This window comes from Xenopus tropicalis, chromosome 8 (genome assembly GCF_000004195.4).
Source record: "Xenopus tropicalis strain Nigerian chromosome 8, UCB_Xtro_10.0, whole genome shotgun sequence".
NCBI lineage: Eukaryota > Metazoa > Chordata > Amphibia > Anura > Pipidae > Xenopus > Xenopus tropicalis.
In genome coordinates, this window is record NC_030684.2 from 4,031,986 (window position 1) to 4,047,830 (window position 15,845).

Consider the following 15,845-nt stretch of genomic DNA (forward strand, 5'->3'; position numbering starts at 1 on the left):
CATCAGCTGTAGGTCCCACCAGAGGAGACCTTATAGATTGTATAAATGCTTTTTCCAGTGCAACAAAACTGCAATGAGCTGTGAGGAGAAATGTTTTTCTTGGGAAAACTAGACATATTTTTTACCTCCCTTTTGTTCAGTTAAAAGCCAGGGTTTAACTTGATAGCTGTGTGTCTTTTTTAAGATCAAAAACTGTAACTTGCAAGAGGGTGTCATAGAGCTTTAGCTATTCCAATAAATAGGGTGAATAATAACAATAATATATGATAATATACATATTGTTAAACACAGCAAATGTGTTGTTTTTCAGTACTGGGTATAAGGAGCAAGAGGAAAAGGCCAGAAGGGCAATCAAACAAGTGGTAAAATGGGACATCACCAAGGAGAACCCACTGGGTGCAGTTGTGTTACCCCAAGCAGATTGTATAGTCATTGTTTATCACTTGGAGGCCATTTGCAAAGATAACGATATGTATATTAACGTTCTAAAGAAATTGTTATCCCATCTGAAGATTGGAGGTCACCTGGTCATGATGGCAGGGATCAACATGTCTTATTACATGGTCGGCCAATACAAGTTTGCTGCACTAAACCACAATGAAGAGTTAATGCAAAAGGCTGTGACCGAAGCCGGTTGCACCGTTGTGAGCACTGAAACTCACAGAGGGAAATTTAAATCCCCTTTGATCGATTATGAATCAGTTGCCTACTTTGTGTGCCGTAAAGACCGAGTGGTTTAACAGGTCAGATTCACCCTTAATTTCAAAAATAATTCTAACATCAATATTGCATTAAATTTGAATGATTACATCTACTCTTAGATTAGTGCTGCTTATATATAAAATATTTCCCAATCTCATGGTCTCAATGGTGATACCATCATCAAAATAGAAAAAAATCATTGTGCTTGAAAACAGTGGGCAATATTCTATGAATTTGTGTCGCTTTGAAAAGAAAAAAAGTAATGGTTGAAATTGTGCTTCTATAGGGACGTTTACTTCCTGTTACACAAGGAAGTTTCTCTACTTCCTGTCTGAAAAAATGCAACACTTCCTTTTTGTTCTATGGCAAGGATTCCTGCTCATAAGTAGCTTCTTCTGATGTGTGGTGTGATTGATCAGATTGACAGATATCATTTATTGAACAAAAATAAACCAATCAGAAGGCTTATTGTTTCTGCTGTGTAATCTTTATTAGAGCCTTTAGTGCTATATATATATATAGTGATATCGATTTACTGGTTTGATACATCCCTAAGGCATTTTCTTAACACTCCATATGAAAAAGCAATATTAGAGAGAAGGCTCATACTCTGTACCGTTGATGTGACAGATCTATGTACCTCCATTCCAGGGGTTCTGAGTGTATGAGAGAATGATTAAGTGCATTTTAAGTTGATTCCAAATAAATAAATTGATATTATAACAGAATAACAGACTAGGGCAGGGCCAGATCTAAGTAGGAGAGGCAGCTGCAAGTTGAGGAAAGAGAGTGGCCAGAGGGTGAGCATCCAACAGGGGTTTGGGAGCCACCAGTTGAGTCAAGGACAGTAAGGCAGGGTAGGAGATATTAAGTGGATGGTGCTGGGCCAATAAGTATTGCCTTGGTTTCAAATACTAATAGTTCTGCAGATAAGGATTGCAAAAATTGACTTTAAAATGAGACTCAGACTCAGAAAGAGGCTTATCCATGTGAACTCTGATCACATAGACTTTTTGAACACACCCACCTTAGTGCCATTGCTCGGTCCTGTTTAATTCCCCCAGTAAAGTCCATAACCCAACATGGACTGGCAGTGAGGGGTCTTCGGAACCTGGCCTCTCTGAGGAGTTCCTTCTAATATTCTCCCCAAAACTTGAGAATAGTTATATTTTTAGATTAGGAGCAAGATCATTATGCAACCACCTCATTATGAGGTGTTCAAAATATCGAAATGCTGGGAGGTGTCCAAATTTCTAAATGCTTTTCTACACCATGAATAAAGACACCATTATGGCACTTTGGTGAGGACTTAACTTCTACTTTGCTTTTTGGCTACCAAGTTGGGAAATGGCTGTACGTCCAGAAGTTGCACCAACACAATTGGTTGACCTTCTCTACATTGTCTTTAGACTTTACCTCCACATAGAGGATCACATCAATAGTCTTATAAGACATGAGAATTTTGTCTGAAAGGTTCATTTAAGTCTATAGCTCTACTTCCTGGAAAAAACTGCTGATATGATTTGCTTTGAGTTATTCCTTGACCATAAGGACTACCATGATGAAGAGTTTGGTCCCTGTCATCTCTTTGACACCTACAGTAAATAGTAGTTTATATGAAAGGATCCTGTATCTGGGTGGGATTTGCTCTCGAAAGTTATACTCGAAAGCCGGTATATCGGTAACTTACCTTTACTTTGAGGAACGAAAGAGCAGAGAATGCTTTACACAAGATTTGCTCCCTCGCTTTATTTCCCTTGATACTGTTAAAGGGGCGGCTGTTTATTGTGACTGAGAACAGCAAACATCGCTCTTTATGCAGAACCATGTAAATTTACTTTAGAACATATCACTTGACAAGGTCATACATTTTGCTTTTACTTTATGAAATATGATAACGATGAAGGAAAAAGTGCAAAGATTCCCAAGGAGCACTGTGCCATCTTCAGGGAAAATTATATTAACAATTAAATTCAAGCTATTGCCGTGGGTTGAAAAAACACTGAATATTTTCTAATTTCATTTTTCCGTACTTAATTTTTCAAGTTTTATAAATAATAAAATGTTGAGAATTCCGATAAAAAAAAAATGAAACAATTAAAACCAGCCAAGATTCTATAGAAGTCACTGGGAGGTGTTTTTTACATTCAAGCAATTTTGTGTCATTTTTAAATTAATACATTTAGTAAATAAAGTGATTATTTGTGGAGATTCAGGTTTATTTGGGGAATGAATACAATTGAGCTTTCCTGATAGGAATTTGTTTGTAAATACAGTCAAGAATGTGAAAACAATAAAGTTTGTTCAAGAATTTTTCACAATCACGTTTATAAAAAAACACTTCAGTTCAAATATTAGTAAAAAGCCTCTTACGCCTGCCATTATTTGGCCAATTTATATCCTGGACTATTTGACATTAAAACTAGTACCTGTGCCCCAGAGAGTTCAAATTCATAAATAAAAGAACAAAGAAAAGTGTTGAAATGTTTATATAGGTGACCGAATCCTCAGCAAATCAATAGCAACTCTATAGAGCACCATATATTTAACCCTTCCATCCCCTTTACCAGTTTAGTTGCAGTCTCTGCACTCTCTCCAGCTCATTAATATCCTTCTTAAGAACTGGAGCCCATAACTGCCCCCCATACTCAAGGTGAGGCCTTACCAGGGACCTCAAAAAAGAAAAATGATATCTTCATTCCTTGTGTCAACCCTTCTCAATTAAGGATCCCCCCAACACACTAACATTTAGTGTGTATCTTGCATTTAAACTATTTCTACCAAAGTGCATAACTTTCCACTTTTCAACACTGAACCTTATTTCCCAGTACGTCTCATCCAAGCCCATTCATCATTACAGATGAATGCAATTTTTTATCAGATTAGGGGGCTGATTTACTAAGACACGATTTCGAATCCGAATTGGAAAAATTCCGATTGGAAACGAACATTTTGCGACTTTTTCGTATTTTTTGCGATTTTTTTCGGCGTCTTTACGATTTTTGCGTAAAAACTCTATTTTTTCGGCATCTTTACGATTTTTGCGTAAAAACTCTATTTTTCCGGCGTCTTTACGATTTTTGCGTAAAAACGCGAGTTTTTCGGCGTCTTTACGATTTTTGCGTAAAAACACGAGTTTTTCGGCGTCTTTACGATTTTTGCGTAAAAACGCGAGTTTTTCGGCGTCTTTACGATTTTTGCGCAAAGTCGCAATTTTTTCGTAGCGTTAACACTTGCGCGCAAAGTCGCGCCTTTTTCATAGCGTTAAAACTTAAAAGGCGCGACGTTTCGCGCAAGTTTTAACGCTACGAAAAAATCGCGACTTTGCGCAACTTTCGTAATGGCTACGAAAAACTCGCGTTTTTACGCAAAAATCGTAAAGACGCCGAAAAACTCGCGTTTTTATGCAAAAATCGTAAAGACGCCGAAAAACTCGCGTTTTTACGCAAAAATCGTAAAGACGCCGAAAACATCGCAAAATTACCGATCATTACGAAAAAAACGCAATCGGACGCATTCGGCCCGTTCGTGGGTTAGTAAATGTGCCCCTAGGAAGATTATTAATAAATACTGGGACACTCATAGGCTACATGCTAAATCTTGTAAATTAGTTACCCATCCTGCTGTTTTCTCCCATAAGATGTCGGAGAACATGTTTAGGACAAAGGAAGAAAAAAACAAGTGGGTAATGAACACAAATCTATTTGCACACTCTGCCCTCATTTTGCACTTCACACAATGGAACAAATGCATGGGGTTTTACCCCTCTGATCCACCCTTTGTTGCACCCAGTGCTGTAGAAAGACCTGTGCGAAGAAGTGTTTAAAGAGGAGGATCACTTCAGTTCCCTTTACACGCTGTCCTTGGGAGATCTTATCCGTTCATTTGGCTTTAAATATCATCTGTATGCTGATGATATCCAAATTTATTTGTCGACCCCTTCGTTAACAGTTGAAACTGAGACTCAAATCTCTAACTGCCTCCTGGCTATCTCTAATTGGATGAACCAACGCCACCTTAAACTGAACCTAACAAAAACTGAACTAATGATCTTTCCGCCTAAGCCTGGTCCTTCCCCCCCCCCTTTTCTATCTCTATTGATGGCACCCTCATCAGCCCTGTCAATTCGGCACATTGTTTGGGGGTGATTTTTGACTCCAGTCTCTCCTTTTCTAACCACATTAACTCCACTGTCAAAACCTGTCACTTTTTCTTACGCAATATTGCCAAAATCCGTCCCTTTCTCTCTACTGCAACAGCTAGGCTGCTCATGCATGCTCTCATTCTGTCACGACTGGACTACTGCAACCTGCTATTAACCGGCCTCCCTAACTCCCATCTTTCCCCCCTACAGTCTATATTAAATACTTCTGCCAGAATTCTCCTCCTCTCATCCAGGAGAGTTCAGGCCTTTCCCCTGCTAAAGTCCTTATCGTGGCTTCCTATTAAACAAAGAATATCCTACAAACTTCTTCTCCTAACCTTCAAAGCCCTCCATTCCTCTGCTCCTCACTACATCTCTTCCCTTGTGTCTCCGTACGTTCCTGGCTGACTCCTTCGTTCCTCGCTACATCTCTTCCCTTGTGTCTCCATACGTTCCTGGCCGACTCCTTCGTTCCTCGCAGAGCAATCGTTTGGTTGTGCCCCCCACTACTACTGCTGTTTCCCGCCTTAACCCTTTCTGCCCTGCTGCCCCTTACATTTGGAATGCCCTCCCTGATTTCTCTGGAGAGAATCCTCCCCCAGTAAACTAAAAGACTACCTTTTGGAGCACTCACCCAGCACCTGATCTGGGAAATAGCACTTATAATGTAGTGTCACCCACTGTGACCTAAAGCACTTATATTTGCCTATTTGTATCTGTAAGTTACCCTTCTATATAGATTGTAAGCTCTACGGGGCAGGGACCTCCATCCTCTTGTGTCTTTGACTCTTAACTTATTGCAACTGCAACTGTAACTGTATCTTGTATTTATTTGTATTTATTGTTATACTTTGTATTTATCTTTTATCTTATTAACCCCGTTTGTATTAATTAATTCTACTGTACATAATTAGCGCTTTATAAATAAAATTATACATACATACATACATTTATACCCACAGTTTACTTTTCTCATTGTTTCCAAAACAGTAAGATTTACAGAAGCACAATAAAGTGTACAGGTGTTGTGGGAAGTCACTCATGTAGATGTTGCAATACTTTTGTCAAAGGAAGAGACAGTGAAACACAGTTTAATGCCAAAGAGGTATGTGCCAGTGTTTTATTCAAAGCAGGATTTCACACGGCAGACATTTTTAATTTTACAGACAACAAATCAGACTTTTTTTGAAAGTGGCTAAGCTTCTATTAGTAGAACATAGAGCTAACTCCTAGATCCACCCCTTTCCACAACTGATCTGGAAAAGAGGCGCTTGCGAGGGGACATGATTACTCTGTACAAGTACATTAGAGGGGATTATAGGCAGTTGGGGATGTTCTTTTTTCCCATAAAAACAATCAGCGCACCAGAGGTCACCCCTTTGGATTAGAGGAACGGAGCTTCCATTTGAAGCAGCGTAGGTGGTTCCTCACGGTGAGGGCAGTGAGGTTATGGAATGCCCTTCCTAGTGATGTGGTAATGGCAGATTCTGTTAATGCCTTTAAGAAGGGCCTAGATGAGTTCTTGAACAATCAGAATATCCAAGGCTATTGTGATACTAATATCTACAGTTAGTATTAGAGGTTGTATTTATAGTTTATGTATGTGAGTGTATAGATTGGTAGGTGTGGGTTAGGTGTGCTGGGTTTACTTGGATGGGTTGAACTTGATGGACACTGGTCTTTTTTCAACCCTATGTAACTATGTAACTATGTAACTAATTAATTCTAACACCTGTACTTTTACGTGCCAACTGAAACTATAATCACTAAACCTAAATAACTGACAATAATGTGATCATTAAACTTAACACAGCTTTGTCTATGGGGATTCAGGCATTTAGACCTCTCTGTCTTTCCGGGATACAAAATATGCCAGATATTCATAATCAAACAAATCAGAATTATATCTGTTTTTTTCTTTCCCAGATCTCTCTATAATAAACCCACAGCTTGCCAGAGATTTTCGCACAAACTCTTCATTATATGTCAGGGCAGAAAACTTGTGTTGGCCTACCATGTAGTAAGTTATATTGATGAATCCAGTCAGAATCAGGTGACCTCCTATCTTCACAAGGGAGCAGATTTGTTTTAGGAGTTTCAGATACATCTCATGATCTTTACTAACCAAGTCCAAATACCCCGCACTGAGCACACAGTCTGCTTGGGCCAACACAACATCCCCCAGTGGGTTATCTTTGGTAATATCCCATCTTACGATCTGTTTGATGGCTCTTCTGGTCTTTTCTTCATGTTCCTCCCATTCTGTGCTACAAAACAAGATAATCTTCAGATAATGTCACATTTTTCCATTCAATTTAAGTTAAACAAACATTAGTTTGAATGGACAGAAAGAGGGGATGTAATAGGTGTATCAGTCAGTTGCTTTCCATCACAACAGTACATTGATGCAATTGTATGTACATATACTATAGGTTGCTTGGGGGTCTGAATGTTTGTAACTACCAACTGAGAGTTTTTTTTATCCATTTGTACATGTATTTATTACTTTCCAATTTAGAGTTTGTTAACATGAAATCAAGCTGATTCCCCCCTTTTTTTTTTACTCACCATTCCCCTTTAAGATCACAGACAAATGTAGTAAGGTGGGAGTGGTCTATGGCTCCTGCTTCCTTGTTTAACCATTTCTGTGCCTCTTGTTCATCAGATTCACAGGATTGTAACAAAATTATGTTGTCAAAGTAATCAGCAGCCACCAGAATAAGTATTTGTGTTGAAGTAGCAGTAAGGTCAATCAGAGTGTCTCCTTTCACTAAACCTGAATCAAATAAAGAATAGAGAATAACACAACTATAAGAATGACCCTGCGGATCGTACACAGCTAAAAAAGTCAAGTTCCAGAAGCTCATACAATTGGAATGTTTCTATATCATTTTAGGATAAACAATTATTCCCCCTTGGCTTTTTTGGCTGAGCTTCATGATCAGATGAATGTAAATAGAAGTTTATATGAAAGGATCCTGTATCTGGGAGGGATTTGCTCTCACTAATTCATACCTGAAGAGAATATATCACGGAGAACTTTAATAGGATATACTATCAGCTGCTCCTTGGAAGGATCCTTATCAGCCCCAATATAGGTTGAAAATATCAGGCAAGGATCATACTCTTCATCGTGGTAGTGCTTACATTGTAAGGAAGCCATTATAAGCAATATTTGTTTGTAATGTAATTGGGCAAAATGTCAAAGTGGTGCTGTTTCTGTGGGGAAAAAAAGAAACATTTTGTTGAATTTAAAAATGGGAAACAATCTACATTGTCCTTCATCCCCACTTAATGCCCTGTCTGAAAACACCAGCGAGCAAGAAACTCACTTTCCACTTTTAGAAATGATAAACTCAAAACTTATTAAATGCCCCTTGGAGTAGATATCGGTAACTTACCTTTACTTTGGGGTAGGAAAGAGCAGAGAATGCTTTACACAAGATTTGCTCCCTCGCTTTATTTCCCTTGATACTGTTAAAGGGGCGGCTGTTTATTGTGACTGAGAACAGCAAACATCGCTCTTTATGCAGAACAGTGTAAATTTACTTTAGAACATATCACTTGACAAAGTCCTATATTTTGCTTTTATTTAATCAAATATGATAACAGTGAAGGAAAAGATTCACAAGGAGGACTGTGCCAACTTCAGGGAAATTTGTATTAACAATTAATTTCAAGCTATTGCCGTGGGTTGAGAAAACACTAAATATTTTCTAATCTCTTTTTTCCGTACTTGATTTTTCAAGTTTTATAAATAATAAAATGTCAATAAAAAATGCCAATAAAAAAATGAAACCAATTACCAAATAAATTACTCCAAATATTACAGCATTTCAAACAGTGAATTATCTACTGAAATAAAGATGGACACATTCCATAGAGTGGCTAAAACTAGAAATGCACCTCCTGATTTCCCAAGGGATGTTTTATGTGCACTTCATGACTATTCTTTAAAGGAGAAGGAAAGGCTACAAAAGAGTTAATCTCAAGCTGCAGGCTTACCATCCATTGTCTCAAAGGTGCCCTTAAGTCTCCCCATATAGTGATGGTTTACAGGTTCTGAAGCCAAACCTGACAAAAAAACGCAGAGCTGTGTGAATAAACCTCCCGTGATTCCTCTCTCCTTCGCAGACTTGAGGACTTGTGAACAGAGGCGGCGCATGCACAAGGTGGATAATCAGTGGGTCATAATCAGTGAGTCTCCATTCAGTACCCTCTGAGCCGGTGGGGGAGAGGCAAGGGGGAAGAGTTCCGAGCGGTGGTGGTGGCGGCGGGGGGGGTGTTGTGGGTTGCTGGTGGGGGGAGAGGCAAGGGGGGAGAGTTCCGAGTGGCAGGGGAGCGGCAGGGGCTGCTGGTGGGGGTAGAGGCAAGAGGGGAGAGTTCCGAGTTTTGGGGGGGCTGGTGGGGGGGGGGGAGCGGACCGGGGGAGTGAACAGGGGGGGTGGGTTGCTGACAAAAGGAAGCGACCGGACCAAAGCAGTGGTGTGTGACAAGAGGGGGCGGCAGGGGGGGTGCAGGGAGGCTGTTGGGGGCGCATGCACAGTAGAGACAGTGAGGGAAAGGGAGTGGGCATGCCTTATTAAAGATGGCGGCGCCGTTCACTGAAACAAGTATGTAGAATATAGCAGGTGTATCTCTGTAAATCTTTCATTAGTCAAGCCAGAAATATAGCGTTCTTACACAGCAATAGTAGTCTTATTTAATAGTGTGCTTAATAGGTTTTGACTTTCCTTGTCCTTTAAAAGAAAAAATTCTACTCAAATCAAGGGAAGTAAAAAATATCACTTTTGAAGAAAGCAAAATCACACCGGTTCAGGACTTATCATGGAGAATATGTTACAAAAGAAGATTACTGAAACCTCTTACCGAACCCACAAAAAAAAGCAGGGGCAACAAAAAATAGACGTGGGCTACAAATAAAATGCAGGTGACAAAAAAAAAACATGCGACAAATGCATACTGCGAATTTTCTTGCCGTTTCGCGAATTTTATGGCAAAGTGAAACGGGACAGATTCGATCATCACTAGCTAGAATTTACTATATTTTTATTGAGCATAAATGCTTGGATTTAATTAAAAAAACAGGTATAGAAAATTCATTTCAATCGGATCATTGTCCACTTACAATGGTATTTAAGTTACCAACAATATTAGAAAACCTTTAAAAAATCTTTTATATACTGAATCAAATAAAGCTTTTCTGAGAACAAAGCATAATATATATATATGAATTTAGCAATAAATGTGGTAAATATTTCACAAATATGCTTAAAACACAATTTGCTAAATCGTATATACTAAAAATGAAAAACCATAAACAACAACTGGTAAATAAAACATCAGAAATAGCAAATTGTTTTCAGATGTATTACTCTTATTTATATAACCTGAATAAACAACAGCTCAATTATAGAGCTAAAGAAAAGATGAAGGAAAAAATAAAAGGTTTTCTATCACAGCTTAATATACCAAAAATAGATAGTATAATTTCAAATAATTTGGATAAGCCATTTACTATGGACGAACTTTTGTAAGTAATTAAAGAATTACCCTTAGGGAAAATTCCAGGCCCAGATGGCTTCACAGCCTGTTACTACAAAACATTTGCAGATACCCTTAACCCAGTCTTATTAAAATTGTTTAACTTACAGAACAGAAATATTCCTATACCTGAACAATCACAACAAGCACATATAACGCTAATTCCTAAACCAGGGAAAGATCCACATGAATGTTCCAATTATTGACCAATCTCCCTTATTAACATTGATCAAAAAAATATTCGCCAAACTCTTATAAAATAGAATAAAAATATACTTACCATCTTTAATTCATGCCGATCAGTCTGGATTTATACCTGGAAGAGAAGGCAAAAATAATACAATAAAACATAATGAAAGTTATGAAAAATAGAAGGAAAGAGGCATTAATTATACTGAAAAAGCGTTTGACAGAATGAATTGGTATTATATGGAAAATGTATTATTTGCTATGGGTTTTGTTAAAATTTTAATTGACAAAATAATGTCCTTATATCAAAGCCCTAGTGCCAAAATTAGAGTTATCGGCACATTATCTGATAAATTTATGATAAAAAATTGTACTAGACGAGGATGCCCCTTATCTCCATTACTTTATGTTTTAACTGTTGAAACTCTACTAATTTCCATTAGACAAATTCCCGACATTAAGGGAGTTAAAATTTCAAATATTGATCATAAAGTTTCTGCATTTGCAGGTGACTTACTATTTTACATAACTCAACCTCATATTATATTACCAAATGTGAAGAAACTAATAAATAATTTCAGCCAGCTATCCAACTTCAAAATTAATTACAATAAGTCTGAAATCTTAAATATTATGATACCACGACAAAAGGTCCACAATTTAAAAAGATATTTCTCCTTAGGGATATATCTAACCCAGAATGAAAAACTTTCATATAAAAAAAAAACTACATACCAATTTTTTAAAATATAGATAAAGATACACAAAAATGTTCCAATATTTGTATATCATGGTTAGACTGAATAAATATTATTAAAATGTTAATCCTTCCCAAAATTCTATATATCTTCCACAATATACTGATAGATTTCCCAAAAATCTTCTTTATCAGAATAAAAACTAAAATATCCCAATTTATTTGGAAAAACTCAAAACCAAGAATTGCATATGAGACATTAACTAGAATTAAAGAAACTGGAGGTCTTGGACTCCTATTCTTATATACTATAATGCAATACAATTATCAAGGATAATCTCATGGCATAACGGAATATATATAACTCCAAGCAATAATGCAGAAAAATGTGACAATATTAAGTCACTGTCTACCTTAATATGGGTTAAAAAAAATGCAAACTACAAAAATAGAAACAACAGTTTACCCGACTATGAAATGGTGGTTTAAAATGAATAAAGAATATGACCTATCTAAATATCCATCTCCACTAATTCCCTTGTTGAACCATTTAGAATTTAAACCAGGCATAAAAAACAAGTAGCTTAAATTTTGGTCATAAAACAGAAATAAACCTGTTAGAATAAAAGATTTCATAGAAACCAATTCAGTTTTAACATTAGAAAAAGTAAATACCATATTTGGTGAAGACATCAATTTTTCAACTATTTATAAACAAATATCAAAATATATCCACTCTCTTAATCTAGAAAATCTAAATTGGGAACCTACCTGGTTGGAAGATATAATTGGTAGAAGATCTCAAATAACAAGAATTTTAACATTCACCTACAAGAAATTAATAGCAAAACATAATGTTAAGCCACTCTGTGCTAGAAAATGGAAAACTGAATTAAATTTAATGCTTACACCAAAAATTTGTGAAAAAATCTGAAAAATAATATTAAAATATTTACATCTACGAAATTACAGGAACTTGACTATAAAATTTTATCAAGGTGGTATTATACCCCAGAAAAACTAAAAAATATGTACAATGTATCAGATATTTGTTGGAGGTGCAAGGCAGAAAGAGGATCATATCAACATATATGGTATAAATGTAAAAAACTTGATTGCTATTGGAACCACATTCAGAAAGTAATCCATAAAATATTTCCAAACACAAATTACCAGTTTAGTTGCAGTCTCTGTACTCTCTCCAGCTCATTAATATCCTTCTTTAGGACTGAAGCCAAAAACTGCTCCCCCCTACTCAGGGTGAGGCCTTACCAGGGACCTCAAAAGGGAAAAATTATGTTTTCATTCCTTGAGTCAATCCTTCTCAATTAAGGATCCCCCAACACACCACCATTTAGTGTGTAACTCGCATTTAGATGATTTCTACCAAAGTGCATAACTTAGCACTTTACAACATTGAACCTCATTTTCCATTTCCCAGTATGTCTCATTGAAGCACATTCATCATTACAGATGAATTAAATTTTTATCAGATTAGGAAGAATATTAATAAATACTGGGGCAGTCATAGGTTACATGCTAAATCTTGTAAATTAGTTACCCATCCTGCTGTTTTCTCCAATAAAATGTTGGAGAACATGTTTACGACAAAGGAAGAAAAAAACAATTGGGTAATGAACACAGATCTATTTGCACACTCTGCCCTCATTTTGTACTTCACACAATGGAACAAATGCATAGGGTTTTAACCCTCTTATCCACCCTTTGTTGCACCCAGTGCTGTAGAAAGACCTGCGGGAAGAAGTGGTAAAAGAGGAGGATCACTTGTGTCCTGTTTTTCACATTTTTTTTCTCAAAATGTTTTGAGCAATGTTTTTTTTAAAGGTTTCTTTACATCTGAATTCTAAAATGTAGATTTTAAATTGAATTAAAATAACTACAGACAAACAAAGATAAATTCCGTTTACTCAGATTTATACCCACAGATTACTTTTCTCATTGATTCCAAACCAGTAAGATTTACAGAAGCACAATAAAGTGTAAATGTGTTGTGCGAAGTCACTCATGTAGATGTTGCAATACTTTTGTCAAAGGAAGAGACAGTGAAACACAGTTTAATGGCCAAAGAGGTATGTGCCAGTGTTTTATTCAAAGCAGGATTTCACAAGCCAGACATTTTTAATTTTACACACAACAAATGCAAACAAATTAAACAGACTTTTTTTGAAAGTGGCTAAGCTACTATTAGTAGAACATAGAACTAACTCCTAGATCCACCCCTTTTTTCAACTGTGAAACTGAAACTATAATCACCAAACCTAAATAACTAACAATAATGTGATCATTAAACTTAACACAGCTTTGTCTATGGGGATTCAGGCATTTACACCTCTCTATCCTTCTGGGCTACAAAATATGCCACATATTCATAATCCATTAGATCAGAATTATACCTGTTTTTTTCTTTCCCAGATCTCACTATAATAAACCCATTGCTTGCCAGAGATTTTCGTACAAACTCTTCATTATATGTCAGGGCGGAAAACTTGTGTTGGCCTACCATGTAGTAAGTCATATTGAGTAATCCAATAAGGATCAGGTGACCTCCTATTTTGACAAGGGAGCAGATTTGTTTTAGGAGTTTCAGATACATTTCATGATCTTTACTAACAAAGTCCAAATACCCCCCACTGAGCACACAGTCTGCTTGGGGCAACACAACATCCCCCAGTGGGTTATCTTTGGTAATATCCCATCTTACAATCTGTTTGATGGCTCTTCTGGTCTTTTCTTCATGTTCCTTCCATTCCAAGCTTAAAAATAAGATAAACAAGATAATCGTCAGATTATCAGTCACAATTTTCCATTCAATTTAAGTTACAGAAACATTAGTTTGAATGAGGGATTTTCTTTTGTTTTTTATCCATTTGGACAAGTATTTAAAACTTCAAGAGTTTGTATCAAGCTTTTTTTTATTACTCACCATTCCCCTTTAAGACCACAGACAAACGTAGTAAGGTGGGAGTGGTCTATGGCTCCTGCTTCCTTGTTTAACCATTTATGTGCATCTTGTTCATCAGATTCACAGGGTTGTAACAAAATGATGTTGTCAAAGTAATCAGCAGCCGCCAGAATAAGTATATATGCTGAACTAACAGTGAGATCAATCAGAGTGTCTCCTTTCACTAGACCTGAATCAAAAAAAGAATAGAGAATAACACAACTATAAGAATGACCCTGCGGATCGTACACAGCCAAGCAAAAGTCATGTTTCAGCTCATACAATTGGAATGTTTATATATCATTTTAGGATAAACAATTATTCCCCTTTGGCTTTTTTTGGCTGAGCTTCATGATTGGATCAATGTAAATAGTAGTTTATATGAAAGGATCCTGTATCTGGGTGGGATTTGCTCTCACTAATTCATACCTGAAGAGAATATATCACGGAGAACTTTAATAGGATATTCTACCACCTGCATCTTGGAAGGATCCTTATCAGCCGCCATGTAGGTTGCAAAAAATAGGCAAGGATCGTACTCTTCATCGTGGTAGTGCTTACATTGTAAGGAAGCCATTATAAGCAATATTTGTTTGTAATGTAATTGGACAAAATGTCAAAGTGGTGCTGTTCCTGTGGGAAAAAAAGGATATTTATTAAATTTAAAAATTGGGAAACAATCAATAATCCTTATCCCCATTTAATACCCTGTCTGAAAACACCAGCGAGCAAGGAACTCACCTTTAAAAAATGATTATACTCGAAAGTCTGTATATTGGTAACTTACCGTTACTTTTGGCTACAAAAGAGCAGACAATGCTTTACAAAAGATTTGCTTCCTCACTTTATTCCCCTTGATACTGATAAAGGGGCGGCTGTTTATTGTGACTGAGAACAGCAAACATCGCTCTTTATGCAAAACACTGTAAATTTACTTTAGAACATATCACTTGACAAGGTCATACATTTTGCTCTTATTTTATGAAATATGATAACGATGAAGGAAAAAGGGTAAAGATTCACAAGGAGCACTGTGCCATCTCCTGGGAAAATTGTATTAACAGTTAAATTTAAGCTATTGACTTGGTTTGAGAAAACATTGAATATTTTCATTTTCCACACTTGACTTTTCAAGTTTTATAAATAATAAAATGTTGAGAATTTCAATAAAAAAACTGAAACAACTAAAACCAGGCAAGATTCTATAGAAGTCACTGGGAGGTGTTTTTTACATTCAAACAATTTTGTGTTGTTTTTTAAATTAGTACATTTAGTAAAAAAGAATAAAATAATGTGATTATTTGTTAAGATCTAGGTTTATTTGGGGAATGAACATAATTGAGCTTTCCTGATAGGAATTAGTATATACAGTCAAAAATGTGAAAACAATAAAGTTTGTTCAATATTTTTTCATAATCAAGTTTATAAAAAAACATTTCAATTCTAATATTAGTAAATTGGCCTCTTACGCCTGCCATTATTTGACCAATTAAAATCCTGGACATTTAAACTAGTACCTGTGCCCCAGAGAGAACAAATTTATTAATAAAAGAATGCCACACATCAGCTTTTGTGTTTTTATGAGCATTAAATAATCCCAAGTGTTG

At 36.4% G+C, this 15,845-nt stretch overlaps 3 protein-coding genes across 5 annotated transcripts in view; 1 reads left to right on the forward strand and 2 right to left on the reverse strand.

The window, feature by feature from the left end:
• The window catches only part of LOC100497639 (nicotinamide N-methyltransferase), a 32,602-nt gene extending 29,747 nt beyond the window's left edge, over positions 1–2,855 (forward strand). For 2 of the 3 annotated variants that reach the window (XM_031890744.1, XM_012969784.3), the window contains exon 4: positions 311–2,855. In XM_031890744.1, the coding sequence (XP_031746604.1) occupies positions 311–740 (430 nt within the window). In that variant the 3' untranslated portion in view covers positions 741–2,855. The remainder of the gene's footprint in view (positions 1–310) is intronic. The other variant, XM_031890743.1, reaches the window with a different exon arrangement.
• A 3,708-nt stretch (positions 2,856–6,563) lies between these two features.
• On the reverse strand, positions 6,564–8,372 carry LOC100492889 (nicotinamide N-methyltransferase). The gene is made up of 4 exons (XM_002935067.5): positions 8,248–8,372; positions 7,862–8,065; positions 7,415–7,622; positions 6,564–7,113 (listed from the first exon to the last, which is right to left on the reverse strand). The coding sequence occupies exons 2-4, from the start codon at positions 8,007–8,009 to the stop codon at positions 6,684–6,686; spliced, it is 786 nt and encodes a 261-aa protein (XP_002935113.1). The 5' UTR covers positions 8,010–8,065; positions 8,248–8,372; the 3' UTR covers positions 6,564–6,683.
• A 4,978-nt stretch (positions 8,373–13,350) lies between these two features.
• On the reverse strand, positions 13,351–15,107 carry LOC100493051 (nicotinamide N-methyltransferase). The gene is made up of 4 exons (XM_002935068.5): positions 15,026–15,107; positions 14,668–14,871; positions 14,221–14,428; positions 13,351–14,050 (listed from the first exon to the last, which is right to left on the reverse strand). Exons 2-4 carry the CDS (start codon positions 14,813–14,815, stop codon positions 13,621–13,623), a joined length of 786 nt encoding a protein of 261 aa, XP_002935114.1. The 5' UTR covers positions 14,816–14,871; positions 15,026–15,107; the 3' UTR covers positions 13,351–13,620.
• Positions 15,108–15,845: the final 738 nt, after the last annotated feature.